A 23,583-nucleotide genomic window follows, 5' to 3' on the forward strand; every position below is an offset into this window, starting at 1 on the left:
GCTTGCCTAGCGTGTGCGAGGCCTGGGTTAGACCCTCAGCACCACATAAAAAACAAACAAAATAAAGGTATTGTGTCCAATTACAACTAAAAATAAATTAAAAAAGAAGATATAGGGACTGGGATTGTGGCTCAGCGGAAGAGCGCTCACCTAGCACTGTGAAAAAAAAAGATAAAGGCATTGTGTTGTGTCCATCTACACCTAAAAAAATAATAAAAATATTTTAAAAAGAAGATATTATTTATTGAGCTGATATTCTAAGGAATATCCCTTAGTTCACCTTTGTAGGGAATGGCTTTATGTCTTCTTTAAAGGAAAGCTGGGTGTCAGCTAGCATGTTAGATTTTCCCCAACTGCTCAGTAACATCTAAATCAGCCCCTCATATTACCTGGGATCTATCACAAGTACAAAAATGCTTTCTTAGAATGGAAATTATTTCATCTTCAATCATGCTTATTGGTTTGATAATGTTTAAAACAGCCCAGAATACCAGAGAAAATCGAGTTTTTTCTAAAGTCCATTTAAGACAGGAGATGAAAAGAATTTCTATAGTTTAAAAACTATTCTGATTTATGTAAAGATATTTCTCTCTAAAAAGGCTAGCAAGGTTCAAGGACACTTTAAGACTAAGAATTCTAAGTTGGTTTTGTAAGTTCTCATTCTAAATGAAGAAAGGCCTATATTTTTAATTAACCTTTTTTTTTGTACAAATGTAAAAACTAAATTTACATTTCATGGTAAATTTCACAGGCATGAGAGCTTATTTCAAGAATATATTCCATGTGCCTAACATTGTAAATTCAAAAAAGCCAGTCTACCATAAAGTGTTTAATGTTAAATATTCTATCAAATATAGATTTGAAACTAAACCATAAACTGTGGGTAATTTTTTTGAGGTGCTGGGGACTGAATTCAGGGTCTTACATATGCTGGGCAAGCACTTTACAACTCAGCCACAGTCCAAGCTTAACCAGTTTTAAAATAAAAATAGGTATATGTATTTGAGTGGTTTGAAAAAAAAATTCTAAGTTTTCTTAGTTTCAAAAAATATATTTATTTTTGGTTGTGGATGAACCTTTTATTTATTTATTTTTATGTGGTGCTGAGAATCGAACCCAGTGCCTTACACATGGTAGGCAAGTGCTCTACCACTAAGCCACAACCCCAGCCCCTGAAAAAAATTTTTAATAATACAACATTAGTAACTATCTTTATTCTCAAATTGATAAAAGCATTTTACATATTTTACAGTATAAACAAATTAAGTGCTATGCATTTTGCTTATAAAGTGACAAAGTATTTCAAGCATTATACAATTCAATTTGTACAAAAAGTAAATTTTCAAATAAAGCTTTGGTTAGAAGAACTAATCATGTAGTGTCAAATCCATTTTCCAAGTTAAAAAAAAAAATCCACGAGGCACAAGTATTTCTTGTACAATCAAAGCTTTTTACTATTTGGTAAGGTGGAGGGGGAAATACTACAATAATTGCTTTTAACTTTCAAGTCCAGTTGAGTCTTTTTTATTCTCATTTATATGTGACCAAAGGGCAAAATATCACTTTTGAAAAGCATAAGTTATATAGAAAATAATTTTTATTTCATTCTTAGGAAGGTCATCTATTTAAAGATTGTTAGCTTCCATTAATTGTCAAAATACTTTCTAAAAGTCACACTACTGAAAAGAGCCATTTCAAGCATTAATGTATTATTTCATTAGGGGTAAATCGCTTCTAATTTCTCTTAGGAGGGGAGTATCTACTACACTATAGTACCCAGAATCAAAATTTATATTATATCTAAAACAACTAAATACTAAATATAGCCCAAAATTTAGTATTTATACAGAGTCTATAATGCATGGAATTAACTTTATTCATATTAAAGTAATATAAAATGCTAACTTAAATAATATAAAATATTAGTTTAACCAAATTAACAATCACAAAACTGTATTTTTCTATTAAAATTTTCCAGTTCACTGAGCACTGTTTACTCAAATATAAGGTAATGAACTTAAATATATCCTTTTTCGTATTTTCTATTTATGGTCAACTATATACTAGTGCTCCTTTTAAAAAAAATTCTAGTTATATTAACAATGTAATTCCAAAATGGAAAGATAGGCCATCACTAAAATTCACTGGAGACTAATATTCTTTCTTGGAAACAATTTATAAAACATTTTAAAGTCTACCATTAATTATTTCAACTTGGCTTTTTAAAAGTAGATAAGCTTTTCATTTCAATTATAGTAAAATACTTCAAAACTAGTTTAAGCAAACAGGCAAAACCAAGGAGAACTGGTAAAGCATTCCTTACTTTACATACAATGCCTCAAGTGCCACAAACATAGTAACATATCACAAGAGAACTTTATATGGTTCAGCTGATTACAGAAAAAACCTAGATTTATACAAAGCTAAATACTGTCTACCTTTTATATTCCACTTATTTCCTTTCAGTTTGATCTTGGCTCTGTGTGTTATCCTTCTATAATAACCACTGTGTGACATTTATCAGTTTTCTAAGAGTTCCAATTACTTATACATCTTTTTTTAAAGAGCTTTGAAACATATGTGAACATTCAACCAATCTTTTTCATTAGATATGGATATATCCTACATTTTTCTCACAAAATGCTCACTTTCCTGAGCTATATTAAACACCTTATAACAGGTGTATGTATAACTGAAGACCCTAAAATGTCAAGTTTACATTTTTTTAAAAAATGCATAGAGAACATTTCAGAAAACCTATTAGTACTTGCTTCTTGGATATTATAATACATAGGTTTTGTTTCCTTCAGACTATAAACTGTTTAATCTTTACAAATGGTTATTACTTTCTAATCTGAAATCAAGTTTTTTTTTTTTTCTTCACTTAAATGAGATTTGATTGCTAACAGGCTAAAGAAACACATGGATTTTTCTGACCAAAACTGATTTATAGATCTTCTAGTAAACAATTCTCATTGAAGATATCAAATTTCTGTGCCACAAAATAGAATTATATCAGAACTACAGCAAATAAACTTTATTATAATACAGTTGCTTGAAGTTAAGGTGCTTTTCATTATGCCCTACATTATGCAGTCCTTACCAAGTAGGCATCATATCTGGAAACCACACCCTACCAAGATGCTTGGATACTTCCCAATGAATCTGCTCCAAACTATACTTTTGGTCAGGAATTAATACTTCTTCCATAATGGATAACTGAGACAGGCGGCCACCACACATCTTCACAAACTCAACAAAGGCACTACATGAGACTTCACATTCCCCTAGTCCAATAGCTGACAAATTTTTGCAACGTTCTGCAATGCGAATTAACTCTTCATCAAGTGGCCGTAATCCATTAGCACACACTACTAGTTCAACTAGTCTAGGGCATGTCATTCCCACACGGCCAAGCACATCTTTGCTTACTGATCTCCCAAAGTAAAGATGAGTGGCAGGTATCTCATAACGAAAAAATGGGTCAAATTCTTCTTCATATAAAAAAAAATACATCACTAAGTTCACTTTGGGTGAATGTTTGATGAAAGCATCCCAGCTGCTCTTCTGAATAGTATGGAAATGTGTTTGTCCAGGATTCTCACTGACTACATCAATGCGCAAATGTTCTAATCGCACATGTTTTTCAGAAGACAGAGCAAGTAACAACTCATCACTTAGTAAGTGGTAATTCAGGGCCAATTCTCGTAAGCCATGACATTGATCAGCCACACAAAGGATACCTTGGAAGGAAAAAAAGGTAATTATTTGCCAGTATTTGTACAAGTTCATCTGTTCAAAAATTTTATCAAATACACTACACAGCCCACAAAATTCTGCCTTGTTTCCCTTACCACAAAACCATAGTTAAAAAAATCAGTTGGATTATCAGAAAGTCAGTCACATTTAAAAGCTAGGATTAATTTTATCTATAAGAACTTCTAAGTCATAATGAGGCTCATGTGTCAACTCAGCAAAATTTTAAAATAACATTTTAAAAATACAGTTGCATTTATCTTATTAATGCATGTATACTGCCTTATTTTTTTAAATACCATTAAACTTACAGGTTGAGAAAAATTACATAGTCACTGCAATAGAGGCCAAAGGACATTTTTTTTTTTGAAACTCAAAACCTAATCCTAACAAAGAAACAGGATAAGATATAACCATATAAAATATTTATGTAATCGAATATAATATTTGCAAAGTAAAATTCCATCAAATGATCAACAATTTGTGAATAGTAATAAGCTTATCAAGTTTCTAAGGAAAAATATTGTTATCCTTAGATAAATTAGTCAAAGATAATCAGAAAACCTCCCAGTTCAAATGAATGGAAATCTAGATTAGTTATGACTTTTGAAGTTCTAACACCCAGAAAGTAGTTCCTTAAGTAGTTCCCTAGACTCAGGGCACAATGATTCGCCCAAAACTATTACCCTAGCAATAGGTAACTTTACCAAAGGTATCAATATTTGATACCCAAACTTGCTTAGTATAATAATTCTGTCCCCAAATGTCACCCTATACTACATGATAACCCACTCAATCCATTTCTTATGCTTAGACAAGAGGGATAAGAACAACCAAACATATCATACTTTCATCTATTATTTATTTTACAAATATGTAATAATAAATAAGTTATTCCACAAACACTATAAAAGAAATTAGAAACCTAGATATTATTTCTATTTTGGTGTTGTGGCAACTAACTAAAGATAGCAAAACTGGAATACAAACACAGGCTAAGTTACTCTAAAAGTTCATGCATTTAACTATTACTTAGAAAGTGAAAAGACAGAGGCCATCAATAAGTCAAAACTTAATAGAGTGGAAGAAGATATGTAAAAAGAATCAGAAGAGATAAACTCAATCACTAATATCAAAATTACCAGAAGAGGGAGTAGTGGACCTTGGCAGTTCATTATTTTTACTATTCAGCCACTGCCAATTTCTTTTCCATAAGTAAATATACCCTGATCACCCAAAGTAACCTGAGCTCATCTCTGTTCTTTGCAATATCAAAAAGGATTGATATCAAGGGAAAACAAGCATATGGAAAATTGGAAAGATCCAAATAAAAGAAACTTTTGAGATACCATCTAATAACTACTAAAATAATTGTAGCAGCATAATTTTAAATATGGTCCCCAAGATTCCTCATCCTAATCCTTAGCATCTGTGAATGTGATATCATATTCATAAGTATGCTATCTGGCACAGGTGGCCTTATAAAATAGAGATTATCTAGATAGATCTAATATAATTATAGGAGCCCTTTCAAAAGCAGTTTGTTCTGGCTGGTTGCAGAAAAGGAAATCAGAGAGATTCAAAGCAAAAAGGGAATTAATTAAACATGTTATTGATGGCTTTAGTATATGCAGGCAGCTCCTAAAGGCAGAGACAGACCCCAAGCAACCTCCTGTGAGTGGCCAGAAAAGAAATGTCTTACAACCTCAAAGAAATGAGTTCAGACAATTTGAGTGTGAAAGTAAAATTTCCCCTAGCACCTCCAGATTAAGAGCCCGCCTTGCCCAACACTTTAATTTCAGCCTTTTAAGACCCTAAGTAAAGAAGCCACCAGAGCCCTGCATACAATTTTGCCTTACAGGATGGAGCTAATAAGTATGTGTCAGGATAAGCTGCTCTTTTTGTAGTCTGTTATGCAGTAATAGAAAACCATAAGAAGTTAAAAATGTTGAAATATTTAACATAACAGAGACAAGGATAAAATAAAACTGGTGAGCTAATACAGCTCAATATAAAAAAATAACCTCATTAATAATAAAGGATCTGAATAGATATTTCTCCACAAATGGCTGATAAGCACAAGAAAAAATACTCAACATCAAGTGTCAGCAAGAAAATGCATATCAAAACCACAATGAAAGACAACTTCACACCAACTAGCTAGGATGGCTATAATTTTAAAACAAACAAAAAAGTGTGAGGATGTGGGAGAGTAATGTAAGTTGGTGTAAAATGGTGCAATTGCTTTGAAAAACAATCTGTTAAGTTCCTCAGTGGGTAAAAAGAGTAACTATATGATCCAGTAATACCAATACAAGGTGCATACACAAATGAAATTAAACAATATGTACACAAAAAATGAGACATGAAGTTTCACAGCAGCATTATTCAGTACAGTCAAAAGGTGGAAACAGTTGGATTCGGTGGTGCACTCCTACAATCCTAGCAGCTCAGGAGGTTAAGGCAGGAGGATCACAAGTCAAGGCCAGCCTCAGCAATTTAGTGAAGCCCTAAGTAACTTAGTGAGACCCTGCCTTAAAAAAATAAAAAGGGCTGGCATGTGGCTTAGTGATTAAGGGCCCTGGGTTCAATTCCCAGCACATTCCGCCCCCCCCCCCCAAAAAAAAAAGATGGAAAACAACCCAAGTATCCACCAACAGATAGGTAAATGTGGTGGTATGATGTGGTTTACCCTTACAAAGGAATATAAGAATAGTACACAGAAATAAAAAGAAACAGAAGTTCCAATTCAAGCTACATCATAAATGAACCTTTGAAATGTTAAGTGATAAAAAGATCACATATAGTCATGATGCCATTTATATGAAATATTCAGAAAATGTTTATCTACAGAGATAAAATAAATTAGTGGTGCCCAGGACTGAGTGGGATTCAAGGTTTTAGGGAGTAAGAGCTAAGGGATTATGTGGTTTCTTTTCGGAATAATGAAAATATTCTAAAATCTACAGTGGAGATAATGGGTACACTACTCATCAATATACTCTGAATCAGTAAACTGTACACTTTAGTTGAAACTGTATAGTAGGTAAATAAGGTTCAATAAAGCTGTCAGGCCAGGGTATTATTAAGTAATATTAATTAATACAACTCATTTGGAGGGAGGGGGCATGGCAAGAAGCATTAAAACAAACAAAACTAGAACTTTTGACCTGGTACTTTTTCTTAAAAATTTTTCTTAAGGAAGAAATTCATAGAAGCAAAGTGCTATGTGCTAACATAGTTAATTATTTTTTAAATTACAGCAGAAAAGTAGAAACAAGTATCCAACCTTCAAAGAACTACAATACAAATGTTGGCTTATCAACCATGTAGAATACTAAGTGACTAAAATGTTCACTAGCTCAGCTGATAATTAAGTATTTTATCGTCAAGCACTGGTGCTAGGATAGCAGAGCTACCAAAGGAACAATTATACTTACCTAATAGGAATAGTGAATAATTAAACAAGGATGTAATATGAAGCTCATAACAAGGGAATCAGAGAAGATTTCCCAGAACAACACAGTAAGATTGAAAATATTAGAATGAAGGCTGTGAAAATGGAGACTGGAGAAAGAAAGAAAATCATATTTCATCTGAGAATACCCAGACATGGAAGAGAGGACAAGCTTTCTAAGAACTAAAGGAGCTCAAAACATACTATGCAAGTAAAAGAATATCAAAGGATGAATATCAATAAAGTAAGGGCCAAATCATACCAAACTTGAAAGCCTAGGTAAATAATGCAGACTTTTACCTAAAACAAGTTTTAAAGAAAAGTGGAGGAAAAAAAAATCAAATGTACATTTTGAAGAGATAACTCTGCCTGTAGCATAGAAATAAGACTATATAATGGCAATGCTACAAATTAGGAAATCAATTAAGAGGATACTACTGCAAAGATTCTGGTGGTCTAGACTACAGCTGCTAGAATGGAGATGGAGAAAGGTAGGATTCAAAGGCTTATTTTAGTGATGGAATCTTGTTACCAGATCTTGGTAACTAACGGATAGAAAGTATAGGTAGGGGGATCAAACGTGTGCTCCTGACAACTAGATGGATACTACAAATTACAAAGATAGCAAAAAGGGCAGAGCAAGAGACCTGAAAAGGGGGAGAAAAGGAATTCTTTAGTTTGAAGTACCAATGAGACATTCTAAAGCATTGGGCCATCAGCAGTTTTAACACATAGCTCTGGAGTTCCAGAGAAAATGAAAATATAAATTATTAACATAGAATGTAACTGAACCCACAGAAAATAATAATATTGCCCAAAATTTTAGAGAGTACAACAAAAAAGTATCCAGTACAGAATACAATGAAACAGCAAAATTCAAGAAATGAAAGAAAAACCATCAAAGGAAACTGCAGACACAATTAGAAAACAGGAAAATCTGCAGTATAAAAGAAACAAGTCACTAGTGTCAAATTAGTGTCTAGAGGTAATAAATAATTGTAACAACTGTACGAAAATGGAAAAAAGTTTCATACAGTGTTCAGTAAAAAGTAGAATAGAAAACATCCCATAACTTCAACTTAGAGAAAAACTATCCAAATAGGCCAAGTAGAGACAGAATCTATACAAATATGTTAAATTTTAAGTTACCTTCTGTAGTTATATATGTCAATTAAAAAGCATTACAGATGGTCTTTCTCTTCCCTTCCTTATGGAAAAATTATTCCAAAATACTATCTGAACTAATATGTATAACTAATGAAAATAAATGAACATGGAAAATAGCAGGATAAAGAGAATAATGAGCTTATAGTTTCTCAGAGAAAATAGACTCAAAACCTCTCACGTAAGTGTGGGCAAATGCTACTATGTTTACAGAGCTATGGAAGAACACAAAAGTAGGGGATCTAGAACAGAGAGAAGGAGGGGATTAAAACACGTAACACTTGAGCTGAATTTTGAAGACTGCATTCAAATTGGCTAGGTTAAGATGCTAAAAAAAATAATAATAATTAAAAAGTATTCCACATGTTACAGTGTTTGGACTGACCACAAACAAAGATAAAGAACTGTAGTTCCACAGGGTTCAAATAAAACCCACATGTGAGTGAGTAGCAAAAAAGATTAAATAAAATAGGGACCATAAGGGGGGGAGGGGGAAGATCACATAGGAAGTAACTGTTAAACCTATTCTTCTTCTTCTTCTTTTTCTTTTTTTTAGTAGAACTGGGGATTGAACCCAGGGCCTTGTGCATGCAAGGCAAGTACTCTACCAACCGAGCTATATGCAGTCCTGTTAAGCCTATTCTCAACTTCTATTTTATGATATTCTCAATGATAAATCAGAAGTGGCAGAGACAACTAGGAAAATATAATAGTACATCTAGCCATCCCATCACCAAAACCCCACTTGTGGAAAATTTGGGAAAATAATCTCCAGCCAAGAGGGAGTCATCTCCTTGGGAGAATATGGAGCTTTAGTTTACAATATAGCTAAAGTTCCAGAGCGATGGATGTCAATAGTGGGGAGGGTTCAGGATGAAGCAACAGAGAGTAATATGAAAATCACATTTGTACTTTTCAACACAAAGCCATTTGGAATTTAAATAATCTCAAACTGAACAATGTAGTAATGCTTAGGAAATTTTATGTAAGAGAAATTTGAGCTCTTATAACACTATTCACATATTTGATGGGTTCTTGGCTCTGAAATGGAACTTGGAAAAAGCATTATCTTACAAAATATAAGGCAACCACTTAAGTACAACTCTTCTTCCTCTACATAGTGAGAACAGCAGCAATTATGTGGCTGTTCTGATTCAAATTCTACCCTATTAGCTCAACTATAACTAGAGAAAATTCTATTTTATCTCCAGAAATACCTCAGTCAAATCTCATGTTGTTCTGTCTTCTTTTCTTTGTAAAATTTATTTATATTCTAGCATATGCTATACACAAATTGCCAAATAAACTGAAGGTCCATGTAGAAGCTACTAACACTATAGAATTTATGCTACTGTATTATGACACTAAAAATATTCTTATGCAGAACAAACAGTCCTACCCAACTACATGTGGGTTAATAGAACTACCAAACTATTAAACACAGTTTCTTCAATTTGGTGAACAAATCAATACATTTAACTAAAATATACCTGGCAAGAAATACAACATACCGGCTGGAGAGACATGAGGACAGCTGCTCATCTTTAGTAGCTTGAGCGTATCACTATTGTTGGCCACTAGTACTTTGAGGGATGGATCGTCTACTGGGGTATCATCTATCTTAAGTGAGGACAGGGATTTGGAGTTTACAAACACAACTGTCAGCGCAGAGATAAAGTGAGACTGAAAAGCAAAAAAAAGATTAAAACACTGTTTTAATTTTTAGAAAAGACAACTTAGGGATTTCTCTATAACATCAGCTATGATTCATGTCAATACTAATGATATATTTCAAAACTGTTAAAGGGTTTAACACTTTTATACTGTTATTGGAAGTATGATAAAAAGATGTGACTACCATCTTTGAGCAGAGCCATTTTACCTGTGAAAGATAAATGAATTCCAAGCCTCAGGATGTAAATCATGGTAAGTAAAAACAGGAATTCTGGAAACAAGAATAAGGATACTTCTTGCAAGACATGGTGGTGCATGCCTGTAATCCAAACAACTCAGGAGGTTGAGACAGGAGGATTTCAAACTCAAGACCCTCAGCAACTTAGCAAAACCTTGTCTCAAAATAAATGACAATAATAACAAAAACAACAAAAACCTGGGGATATAGACCAGTGGAAAAGTGTTCCTGGATTCAATCCCCAAAACCAGCAGCAGCAACAACAACAACAAAAGAATACTTCTCAGACACTTTACTGTATCTGGAAACCCTACTTTAGTTCCACTAAATTTAATAGTAATGTCTATTAAAATAGCAATAATTATTGGGACAATCATTAAAAATTAGTAACAAGTTCAAATCTTGACTCATTTGGAATATGGAAGCTTAAAATTTAATTCTAAAACAACCAAAATCATACTTAAATTTGATTTCAAATTTAAGACACCCTCAAACATGGTAAATTATCTAAAACATTTTCAAGTCTCTTACTGAATTTCAATGTATTTTATCCACAAATATGCTAAATGAGTATATTTTAATTTATCCTATGCATGTAAATAACTGTTGGATACAGAATCTGACCAAAATGAACAACTATAGAAAACAGAAATCAGAACATGTAAAGTATGTGAGTTTAAATAATAGCTGAGATAAGCTATAAATCAATGGACAAAGAATTTGGGAGAGTAAAGAAAGAAAGGCTAATACACACTCTGACAAAATTCACTACATAACCAATTTTACTCTTCACCTAGCTTTATAAATTCTGTTCAGCAGTGATAAAGGATGAAGACAGGCTAACAGAAAAAAATTATAACCAAATACTACCTTGCTGGTCACAATCTATAACTTACTTTTTCCCTCTATACTGCTAGAATTCTGATTTAAGTAACTTAAGTATTAACATCTTTCTCCCAATATTTTTATATCAAACTCACCTGTATCTTGTGCAATAACATTTGTTCATCAGTATGCTCATGACTGCAACACTGACCCCTTTCACCACTGCCCTGATCTAGCTATGGACAAATATATTTCTTCAATATTCTTTTCAGTTCTCTTAGGAACTCTAATATAGAGCAATACTTATTTTAATTGTTTCTACAAAAGCCATATAAGGAAAAGAAGAACAATATAAACATCCTTAGGCCTATTTAATAAGGAAAGAACCAGTTCTAGCTACATCAGTAGTTCTCAGATTAGAGGTTGGGGATGTAGCTCAGTGGTAGAGCACTTGCCTGGCATGTATGTGGCCCTGGGCTCAATCCCCCAGTACCACAAACATACACAAAAACCAGTTCTCAATTTTGTACTAAAATTTGCCCAGTGAAAACCCCAAGTATTAAGAAAAAAACTTCAGTATGCCTTATAGTACTGTGGTGTGTGTGTGTGTGTGTGTGAGTGTGTGTGTGTGTGTGTGTGTGTGAGAGAGAGAGAGAGAGAGAGAGAGAGAGGGAGGGAGGGAGGGAGGGAGGGAGAGAGAGAACACGAATAGTATGTGTGTTTTCAACCACAGCAGGTATATAGAAAAAATCAATTCAAACACTTCATTTTCCATGTTAAATGAAGAGGGTGGTTCTATGTCATGTAACTCAGTGTTACAGCAGTGGTTCTTGAACTATATTTTTTTATCCCTAGTACTGGAGATTGAACCAGAGGCACTTATCATTGAGCTATATCCCCAGCCCTTATTTTCTGAGTCCAGAGCCAGGTAAGTTGCCCTGATTAGCCTTGAACTTGTAATCCTCATGCCTCAGCTTCAAGAGAAGGGATCACAAGTATGCACACTGCATTTGGCTTCATTGAACCATCTTAATAAGAGTCATGAGGACTATTTACAGAAAGGAGACTTAGCATCACTGCAAATTTAGAATAGGGATAGAAATCCAAAACTTATACATAATTAAGTCTGAGAAGCAGTGATTTAACTCAGGTACTCAGGATCTTATAATGTTAAAATAAAGAAATTCTCCTCCCTTTCCTTTATTTAACCAATGAGGAAAACATTTTATCTCCAAATGTACAGACTTAATGAAAATTAAAAAAAAAAATAATCAAAGCTCAATGGTAGAACACCTGCCTAGCATGCATGAGGCCCTGGGTTCAATCCCCACTACCACCAAAAAAAGAAAAAAAAATTAATCAAAATTTTAATATAAACTGGTGATACATCTGGTAATGCTATTCTCTTGGAATAATCAACTGGGTTATAATATGCATTCAATTTAGTAATATTATTTCCTGAATAATTCTGGTAACATTTAACTACTAGGTATTTTGAAGAGTGTCTATATTTTGGTTTTTTTGATTTTGGTTTGTGGTGTACTCTAAAAAGAAAACTTTCAAATTATTTTTAGATACCAACCTACTGAACATTACCTGACATAACTTAGGGGACTTTAGCAGTTAGCCTTCTAAAAATGCATGTTTCTTATTTTTCTATTTTAAGACAATGGTTATGGAGAAAGACTATCTCTATATACAGGGCCATATTAGAGCATATAAATAAATATAAACATTTAACTCTTCAAAAACAATGTTTTCTTTCAGTAAAGTAAATTAATCCAAGCTGTACTGATTCTCACTTTGCTCAAGGAACAAATCCTTTTTTTATATTTATTTTTTAGTTTTAGGTAGACACAATATCTTTATTTTATTTTTATGTGGTGCTGCGGATGGAACCCAGTGCCTCATGTGTGTTAAGCAAGTGCTCTACCACTTGAGCCACAACCCAGCCCAAGAGCAAATCTTAACAGAACATTTGCCAGAAGTGTTTATAAAGGTAGGCTATCCTGGCTCCCAAATCTGGCACTCTCAACTTTTGATTTTAATCTCATCGATATGCTCTGACCACCCAAAAAGGAATATCTATATTTCCCTTTACTTTGACATGCTTGTTTCTCAGTTTTACTTTCTTTCAAGCGCTTCCTAGAGAATTTTCTGTAAATGCATTTACTCTTTAATTACAAAGGATTTTTAAAATAGTATTTCTTAAAATTCTAAATAGTAACTGTTTTTCCATTATATATATATTTTCTTATTCTCTCACTGTCAATTCAAGAAATGGTAAGGCTTTCACTGGATTTCTCAATAACAGCTAATAAAATAAAACCAGCAGATACCTTTGGTAAATCCATAAAGCTTGGCCGAGCAGTTGAAATAAGTCCAAGTGTCTTTAAAGAGCAATTAACAAGTTGCGATAATATATCACAAGCTGCTTCAGCTGATTCTTTGCTGCTGTCCACCTTAGGGGGGAAAAAAAACCCTTTAACCCATGCATATATTTACATTTCTCTCTGTTTATTTTCATTTTACAAAAGCAAGAAAGTTATTGGTTATTGCACTACAGTCGTCTATCTTCCCCTACAACTTCAGCCTTTTGAGTCCCCCTAAGAAATTTATAGTTGCAATTGTCGAGAGAGAGTTTTTTATATAAGATACCTATTTAGTCGATACCTAAGGTAATCTATTCCAAACTTGATAAACTGATGAAACAAATCAATTTGTAGTCTTTGAAAAATAATTATATATTTGGTAGAACATCACAGAATGCATAGAAACAGTGTCCATAATAAATATTTCAAGGCATCAGAAACAAATGAATATCTATTAAGAATGTTCAAAAGAACCATAACTTACGAATCATCAGCAATATTCTTAATGAAAAGATGAATATAAAGTAGAATAAGGGTGTCCAAAAACTAAACAAGCGTGAAAATCTGAACCAAAATAAAAGGTAGTTACTCTCATTTATTCTTTTGCCTAGATATTTCCTGTAAGAATAGTACAGTAAAACAAACAAAAAACCCAACAAAGGATGTTAAAAAGTTAGCTATAGTTGTTCCCTGGGCTAAAAAAGCATCTTAAAAATAGAACAGTTAAAAGTAACACTATTACTTTAATTTCCAGATTCAGACACATTACCACAAAAATGTTCTTAGAAGATGGTGTAAAACCCAAGTAGTATTTGCATTGTAATCTCAGAGCCATTTATAAGATTATCCTTTGGTTAAGTTTCTTTACACCAGTTCAAAAAATGCGATCCCTAGATCAGCAGTATCAACATCAACATAAGAATCTATTAAGACATGCAAATTCTATAGAATAGACAATATGATTGATGTATGTACATTCCATGTATGTATTATATATCAAAATGCATTCTACTGTCATGTATGACTAAAAAAATAAATAAATAAAAATTTTTAAAAAAAGACATGCAAATTCTAATACCCAACCCAGACCATATGAATAAAAAATTCTAGGGGTAGGACCCAGCAATCTTTCTCATCATAAGCCCTCTATGTGATTCTGTTGCACATGAAGTTTAGAACCATTATTCTAGACTATTAACTCTAAACCTCTTTGTCTAAAATATCAAGAGCCAAGAATCCTGTGATGTGCCTTTTCTCTAAAGTGTGAACAAAAAACTATTTCCTCAAGAAAAAAAATAAAACAGCCCCTAATAAAAATGTCAAACGTAGAGAATAAATAGTTTTATGAGAGTTATACAAGGTGGATATACCTGAATTGTGTAAAAGAGCTATAAAAGAATAAAGCTAACCCAGCCAATCTACTGTATGGAATTTATCTTTAAGATCAGATGAGTGTTTATACTCTTCTTTTTATAGCATTTTCCATTAGAACATTCCTGGGCAACTCAAAGATGACTAAAATCAAAGGAAAGGCTTTTCAGGTCTCTTCCCTAAGCAAAGGGGAATGAACTGTTCCTGGATTTTTGTTTGATTCCCTCACCAATCCCATGCCCTTGTTGCTAAAATTAAGACTGCCAGGTAACATCCAATTATATTTGAATCTCAGGTAAGCACGTTTTTTAAAAATATTAAGGCTGTCTCAAAGTTTGTATGGGATGTATCCATAGAAAAATTGCTCATCAAATGGAAAGCAGTATGGAGACTCCTTGGAAAACTGGGAACGAAAACACCATTTGACCTAGGTATCCCACTCCGTGGTCTATACCTAAAGGACTTAAAAACAGCATACTATAGGGACACAGCAACATCAATGTTTATAGCAGCATAATTCACAATAGCTAAACTGTGGAACCAACCTAGATACCCTTCAGTAGATGAATGGTTAAATAAAATGCATACACACACACAAATACACACACACACACTGGAATATATTCAGCATTAAAAGAGAATAAAATCATGGAGAATATAATGCTAAGTGAAGTAAGCCAATCCCAAGAAACCAAATGTCTTATGTTTTCTCTGATTTAAGGATGCTGATTCATAATGGGGTTGCGAATGGAGGACATGGGAGGATTAGATAAACTCTAGATGGGGCAAAGGGGAGGCAGGGACAGGGAGGGGCAGGAAGGGGACATGGTGGTAGGAAAGACTGTGGAATGGGATGGACATCATTACCCCCAAGCCCATGTATGAAGACACAAATGATGTGATTCTACTTTGTGTACAACCAGAGATATGAAAAATTGTGCTCTATATGTGTAATATGAATTGTAATGCGTTCTGCTGTCATAACAAACTAAAATAATTAATTTAAAAAACTTGAAAAATAATTGTTCGACTATTTGATATGCATCCCCCCCGCCCTTTTTTTTTTTTGCTACTTGTCAATTCTACCTCTAGTGACCTAAGTGCTTTTGAGCATTTTTCCAGAATGACCACAATCTACTCAACCATTCCCATCACCAAGGCTCTCCTAGCTTTTAGACACAAATGAGAGAATAAACAGGTAAGTAATCCAAGAGGAAATGACTTTCTTGGAGGGAAGATCAGCCTTTATTTAGTTAAGGTAAGAAGCTTCTAGGTTAAGAACCATTGCTTTATCTAGGATTAACTGGGCACCTTTAGCAACTGGTACATATAGGTAAATCAGGCATTCATGTGTTGTCCCTTTTCAACAACAATTATAAAAAATATTTGTTTGCTACAACAAACAAAATTTATTATTTAGTTAAGGATTCAGAGTAAGCAGGTCCAAATATTTCATTATTATTCTCCAAAACACAACACAACAAACCTCTATATTCACACACACAAAGCACTGTGATTTCTGAAAAGTACTCTGGACACCTCAAAAGTTACCCCACTACACTATCACATCATTGCAGGGTTTCTGATATATCCCTTCCAGCAAAGAAAATAAGCAAACAGTTTCCTATGGCATTTTTCCAAGTATCATTCTTTATTTTTAAAATATATTTATCTAAACCTTTTAAATAAAGGTGTCTATGTCATCTTTAGGTTTGAAGATCTCATCAAAAATTCATCAAAATTAGCAATACTCAGTTCCTGCTTGAAAGAAATAGCAATTAAGTTCTACTTAATCATAATCTCCCTGATTTTTATTATTTATTTTATATTCCTTTTTCCTCAAATTTGTTTGTGATAACTCAGTTATAGCTTTAGTCAATGACTTATGCTTGTTTAGGAGCTGTTTTCACTCTCTGTAAGAAATTATTAATAATTCCAATGGAGTAATTAAATTTCATTAAATGTCACAAGTATTTATAATAGTTTTTAAAGTAATACAGTAACTTTGTATCTTTAAGTACATTCCCTTAAAAGGCAAATATTTTAAAGAAATAAGATGTTCTAAACTAGTACACAAAAGCTACTAAAAATGATTTCATTTATTTATTTATTTTAAATGCTTCATTTTTTAAAAGAAAGATTTAAAGTATTACCTTGAAGCTGACATATTGTAAATGGTTTGAATGTCTTTTGATAATCTGTTTGATCAGCTCTGGATGTGTAGCTTTCAAATAAGATGTAGCTGGCTGATTCAATTCAAATTCGAAACATCTCCACAAGTCAGGCATGTGAAACACCTGATTCCAGTTGCGGCAAACTTGTGAAGCATGAGCCCGGTCAAGAAGAGGCAAATACTTAAATACTTGGAGAATAATGTCTTGAAGGAGATTACCCCAGTCACAAGTCTGAGAATGCTCATTTGTAGTCCTCAGTTTCTTTGATTTCTCTGTGGAACCTTCTTCAGATGAATTATCGTCACTATCTCTTCTTCCTCGCTTCATCCTATTTAGAAAAATGCATCATTTTTTTCTCATTCCACTTAAACTTTTGAATAAAAATAACCCCCAAATTCATTTTTCTGTCACCAAATATGTAACTGCGTTTGTATATTTAAATGAAATATGAACAAAGAACTGGATCAGCAATTCAGGAAGAATATCAAACTATAATGAAAAATATCAGAAGAGAAAAACTACAGTTTTACAAATTCTGTATATTTCTGGGAGATGTTTTTAAGCATTTATACCATAATACAAATGATTTTGAAACTAAACCAAGAATTTACATCTCAAAAGTTGTAGTCAACTAACTAAATTGAATATAAAAGGGAATCTACAATGAAACTTTCTAAGTTTTTTATTAAAAAAAAAAATCTAAGATATTGGCTATATTGACTTCTTAAGTCCAAGGCAGACCAGGGTCTTCAAACCTCCAGAGAGGATGTGAATTAAGTAGCCAAGAGATCTTCCACAATGAACAGTCCGTGACATATGCTACTGCTAGACTTTGTGACCTCTGTTAAACATAAGAAAACTCAGGCTGGGAATGTGGTCCAAAGACAGATCATTTGCTTTGAAGGCATCAGGCCTTGAGTTTCCTCCTCAGCACTGCAAAAAAGTAAGCAAACTCACCCCTACCACGCAATGTTTGGTCTGGAATGTGGTTTCTTCTTTCAGCATATCACTTACTACTGTAGTTTCCCATGTTGTAGTTCTGAATGACACATATGTGTTTATTTTATGTTTTTTGGGGGGGCTATTTTTGGTACTGAGGATTGAACCCAGGGGTGTTTCACCATTGAGCTACATCTCCAGTTCTTTTTAATTTGAGGGTCTAAGTTGCTGAGGCTGGCCTTGTTCTTGCAATTCTCCTGCCTCAGCTTCCTGAGTCACTGGGATTATAGGCACCCAACACCATAACTGGCTAGTCTATGTATTCTTAATACCTTCATTCCATTTGTTTCTTTGACAGTATTTCCATAGCTAATAATGTTGTTATAAGAGAATGGACTCTGGAATCAAGTTCCCTGCATTTAAATCCTGGCTCCATCTCTCATTGGCTATGTGGCTTCGAATAAACTTCAGACTGTACTGTGTTTCAATTTATAAAACAGGTTCAAGATAAAAAGTCCTTGTGAGGAATAAAGTATTAGGCTTTGGAAAAAAGAAAGGAGACTGTTGAACTCTGGTTTGGAAAAGAAGTTCAGAATTAAAAACATTAAAGCATACCACACAATAGAAACAGGTTATCAATCACAAGATAAAGAATGATTCTATTTTTGTTTTAAAATGGTGTGGGGGTGGTGTGGGATTGAACCCAGGGATACTTCACCACTGAGCTACATCCCCAACCTTTTTTAGGTTGCAGAGACTGGTCTTGAACTTAGAATCTTCCTGTTTCAGACTTCCCAGCTGCTGGGATTACAGTCATATATGCCACCACACCTGGCCCGCCAAATTATATGATGATTAAAAATGGGTAATGAAATTATAGGCAACTGTTTTTATTTTGACAATATGCTGTTTCTTTTTACATTTTACATATTGCTTTTAACCTCAGTATCTTACCTTATAATCAGATTTTTTTTTTTTTTAGTCTTATTAGTTCGAAAGTATAGCAGGCTTTAAGCTAAATGGGATAAATGAAGACCATTCATTGGTACTCCTAGTTTATAGCCTGGAATACTCTCCGTTTGTTTCTAGAGAGCAGTGCTGACAGGGTAATAGTTGGGCTCCAACTTATTCCCAGCAAATCAGCATGGAAGAATTTCTGATCTTGTGTCTGATGAAGGATATGAATATGCATGCCTAAATTAAATATATCCCTGCACATTCTTCCTGTAACAAGCTAGCAAAATTTGTGAAAGAGAACTGAGGTCTGGAAAGTAGAAGAAACAGAATGGCAGAGGCCACTGGCAATAAAAATTAGTCCAAGAGGCTTATATATATATGCTCAATAAACTCCCTATTCCTCAATGTTCTTACTCTAACTATGTGAATAAAGTAAGTAAATGATGGATATCCTATCAAGCAGGGGAGAGGAAGGAAGAAAACTGAATGACAGAGATGTCAAGCAAGAAAGTATTTATGGAGGACTGAAACATGTTTGAATCTAAGAACAGATTTTTTTTGTTAAGTGTGTAAAGAGGAGAGGTAGAATAATATACAATGTAATCTTTAGTTAAAAAAAAAAAACTTCCTAATAAAAATGTCCCACTAGAGGTTGAGATAACATTATTATTATGACCCATTTTTCTGCTTTAATTTATCCTGAAGACTTTAATTTTAGCATATACAATTTGGGTCGATGAACAAAGAATTTGCTTCCAAGGGCTTATAATTTCTCTTCTAACTGCCTAAAACTACTCACAATATTGAGACACAGATTCAAAAGAGAATGAAGGAGTCTTCCTAGTTTCTACATCTCACTACTGAAGGCTATCACCTATTCCTGGAAAAGTCTTCTAAAACCAGAATTACTCAAAAACAGAATGGTTCATTTTACTTTAAAGTATATGGATACACAAACAAAAATAAAAGGGCAATCGTATTCAAACAATTCTGAATAATACTTTTTGGTCCTAACAATAGAACCTTTCTTTTGTCTAATACTGTCCTGTTTTAAATAAAGTCTATTTCCATACCTTCCAAGTTGAGCTGGGAGAAAGCTGACAAATTCTTTAAAATGTATACAACACTAAGGTACAGTATCTCTTGATCTAAATATAAAGATTATGTGACCACCAAAGTATATTTTAGGCACTTACTAGTAGATTATAAATAGCTGAAAAAAGTCTGTAAACTGTCATATGTATTATGACAGTGATGCCATAATGACAGTATATTAAACAACTGAAGAATGTAAGGTCAAACAGCAATAAAAATGTCATCTGTACTATCCTCGTTTATGCATGAAAATAACAGTAAGTGCACACCTTACTGTTATTAAACTTGATTTTTTTTTAAAGAGAGAGACAAGAGAGAGAGAATTTTTTTTTTTAATATTTATTTTTTAGTTTTCAGCGGACACAACATCTTTGTTTATATGTGGTGTTGAGGATCGAACCCAGGCCACACGCATGCCAGGTGAGCACACTACCGCTTGAGCCACATCCCCAGCCCACTGTTATTAAACTTAAAAAATTTTTTTTAGTTGTAGATGGACACAATAACTTTATTTTGTTTTTATTTATTTTTATATGGTGTTGAGGATCAAATCCAGTGCCTCACACATATGAGGCAAGCACTCTACTGCTGAGCCACAACCCCAGCCCCTAATAAAAACTTTTAATGTTTCCAAATTGGTCTCACTTACTCATGTAAAAATTTCCAATGCTTTCAGAAGTATTTAATTAAATTTATTTACATAAGAAACTGCTGTATAGACAGCTAAACAATTCAGAGCATACTCTATATTCTACAAATAATTTATATCAAGAATTTTATATACCCAACTGTCAGTCAAGGTGAAACACACCTCTTATATTTAAATAGGAATAAATGTCAAAGAGATTTTCTAGAGCACCAAAACCACAACTTTTTAGGCAAGTTCCCAAAAGCAATGAAGTTAAGACTAGCTGAGCAGCACAGGGAGTTAGTGAGCTACCAGCATTTCCAGAAACTCAAAGGAGTCAATTTGCTCATCAGTTAAAGAACAGAATATGTCCCCTCATTGAACACAATCCCTTGCCACTCCCTATTGGGAATCAAACCCAGGGCTATGCATTTGCTAGGCAAGATTCTATCACTGAGCTAGGTCCCCAGACCTTTTTCTTTTCCTTTTTTAAAATTTGAGACAGGGTTCAGTCTGGCCTGGAACTTGCAATACTCCTGCCTCAACTTCCCCAGTAGCTGGGATTAAAAGTGTGTGCCTCAATGCCAGGCTCTGAATGTACACTCGGTGTGCAGTAAATACAAGCCCATTTGTATTTAGCTCAAAAAGTCCTGTTTTGGCATTACACTCTTTTATGTCCTTTTTATATTCTGACTAATGTGAAAATTAATATGCGTTCTTTGAAATGCAAAAATAAAACAATGAAAAAGCAGCTCTCAAAATGGCAGTGAGAGCATGGTGGCAAAAATATCTAGTAGACCCAACCCAGAGTGTATGGCATTTTTTATAAACAACTCAGGGATAACAGAAACTACAGTTTTCCTAAGGAGGAAAAAATAATTAAATTACCTGAGTCACTTGGACACCATTAACAACAACAACTAAAATCTTTCTCACCTCTCCCAATTATTGACTGGACGGCTTCCCGATTCCTGCCTGCAACTCCACCTAACCTCTGCTTCCGCTGAGAGCCAGCGCGAAGCTGCTCCACATAAGTTGACCAAGTTTTCCACTGGGATACGCGGCGGAGGAGTCCCCTCCTCCCTGCGTCACCTCCACGGATTGGCTTTCTGTGACATCTCAGGCGCCCTACCCAGGGCAGTTTGTTTTGAAATCTTAGTGCCTCTGACTTTTCAAGCTACCTGCACGGGCGCGGCCCACGCCGGGCAGAGCTTCGCCGAGGCAGAGCTCAGCTGTGTCAGTCACCAGCCTCCGCCAAAACTAATAACACCGCCCGGCTAGGCTGCACACGGCCGACGCGCACGCACCACGCCTTGTTGACATGTTTTGAAGCCAGCACCGTGGGGAGACGCCCCCAAGCAGGCTCCAAGATCTGCGTGTCGGGCCTCGCTTCCCACCCGCGCTCGCAAGGGGCGGCCCGCCCGCAGCCCAGAGCCCGCGCCCCCGGGCCGGCCCACAGTCGAACGGCGGACCCTCCCCGGACCATCTCGCGGGGCCCCGGCCCTGCCCCTCCGCCGTTACCTGCTGCCGGGGGCGGCTTCCCCCACACACCACCCCGGGCTCCGGGGACGGCGGCGGCTGGTCCCGCGGCTCTCACATGAAGCCCCCCGGGGCCCCCGCTTCGCGCTCCCGCCGCCACGGCCCCCCGCGCTCCGCCCGCATCCGAGGCGCTGGTCCCGCGGCGGGCGCCAACGCGGCTCCACCTTTGCGGCTCTGGCTATCCAGAGAGAAGATCTCTTTCTCAGTCCCACGCTGTCTTCCGCGTCCTTGCCCCGGGACTCCCCGTCGCCGCCCAGAGAAGCTCTCAGCGAGCTGCGGTCAACGCGTAGGTCCCCTGCGCCTCGGCCCTGAGTCCAAAATGGCGCCCGGGGCTCACGGCCGCGCGCTTTCCTCGGCGCGTCTCCGTCCGAGGGGGCGGGCGCGCGTCCGAGGCCGGCTCGTTCGCAGCGGGGCCGGCCGGGGCCTGGTGGCGAGGGAGCGCGCCCAGCGGAGCGCGCGCTGTGGCGGGACCGCGCTCTGGTGACAGGAGAGACCTCGGTCTTCCCGCCCGAGACGTGATTCCCGCTGGAAGGGAAATTTTTGTTTTGGAGCGGAATGTGGGAGGGCTAGAGCTAATTAGATGCGGAGGAGATTATCTGCGGCTGAAACTGGAAAGTTTAGAGAGGTGGAGCAGAAACCAGAAAGGAGGGAGTGTCTCTGGAGCCCGCTGTAATCCAGCAGCGAGTTACAACCCGCAGATCAGGGTAGGTGCTGACCTGCGCACACCTCCGTGAGGCAGGCGCAGCCTTCGGTGACCACGCCTGCTTTGCTCTTGGTGACCTGTGGGGTTAAATGCACGCTCTAATAATACTGTTTACACACATACACATAAAAGGTGCTTGAAAGACTGCAAGGAATACCTCAGCATGGTGATAGTGACTTGGATTTTAGATGGTTTTTGTTTTACGAATATTTCTATTTCTCTTTTTTCCAATGTGCCTTTTTTCTGCTTTCTTTTTCTCTTCTTTCCTTTTTCTTTTTCTTTTCTTTTCTTTTCTTTTCTTTTCTTAGGGATTGAACCCAGGGGTGCTTAACCACTAAGCCACATCTCTATCACCTGCCCCCTCCCCCCTCCATACCACCACTACCACCACCACCCTTTTTTTTTTTTTTTGAGACCTGGTCTCACCAAGTTACTTAGGGCCTCACTAAATTGTTGAGGCTGCTTTGAATTTGCTATCCTCCTGCCTTAGCCTCCTGAGCCTTTGAGATTACAGGCATGCACCACCACACCTGGCTCCAAAAGATTTTTATCATCAGTTATTCTTAAAAACCATGCTTGCTTTATGAAGTAAAGAGACTCCTGAAATTTTTCAAAAACAATGAGAGAGTGTAAATAGATGACTAATTATAAGAATTAGGAGCCTTTTGTAAATCAAGACATTTTTGTAACT

General features: G+C 35.7%; 1 protein-coding gene across 2 annotated transcripts; it reads right to left on the reverse strand.

Annotated features, from left to right (window-relative positions):
- Window positions 1-1,194: 1,194 nt before the first annotated feature.
- FBXL3 (F-box and leucine rich repeat protein 3) lies at window positions 1,195-22,536 on the reverse strand. 2 transcript variants are annotated; one of them, XM_081295031.1, is made up of 5 exons: window positions 22,172-22,536; window positions 17,011-17,359; window positions 13,454-13,576; window positions 9,889-10,060; window positions 1,195-3,743 (listed from the first exon to the last, which is right to left on the reverse strand). In XM_081295031.1, exons 2-5 carry the CDS (start codon window positions 17,356-17,358, stop codon window positions 3,100-3,102), a joined length of 1,287 nt encoding a protein of 428 aa, XP_081151157.1. In that variant the 5' UTR covers window position 17,359; window positions 22,172-22,536; the 3' UTR covers window positions 1,195-3,099. The 2 variants fall into 2 exon arrangements, with proteins under 2 accessions (XP_081151157.1, XP_081151156.1); XM_081295030.1 differs by having other exon boundaries at window positions 22,354-22,493.
- Window positions 22,537-23,583: the final 1,047 nt, after the last annotated feature.

The sequence above is a fragment of the Spermophilus citellus genome, assembly GCF_964194105.1.
Source record: "Spermophilus citellus genome assembly, chromosome: 1".
NCBI classification, from domain to species: domain Eukaryota; kingdom Metazoa; phylum Chordata; class Mammalia; order Rodentia; family Sciuridae; genus Spermophilus; species Spermophilus citellus.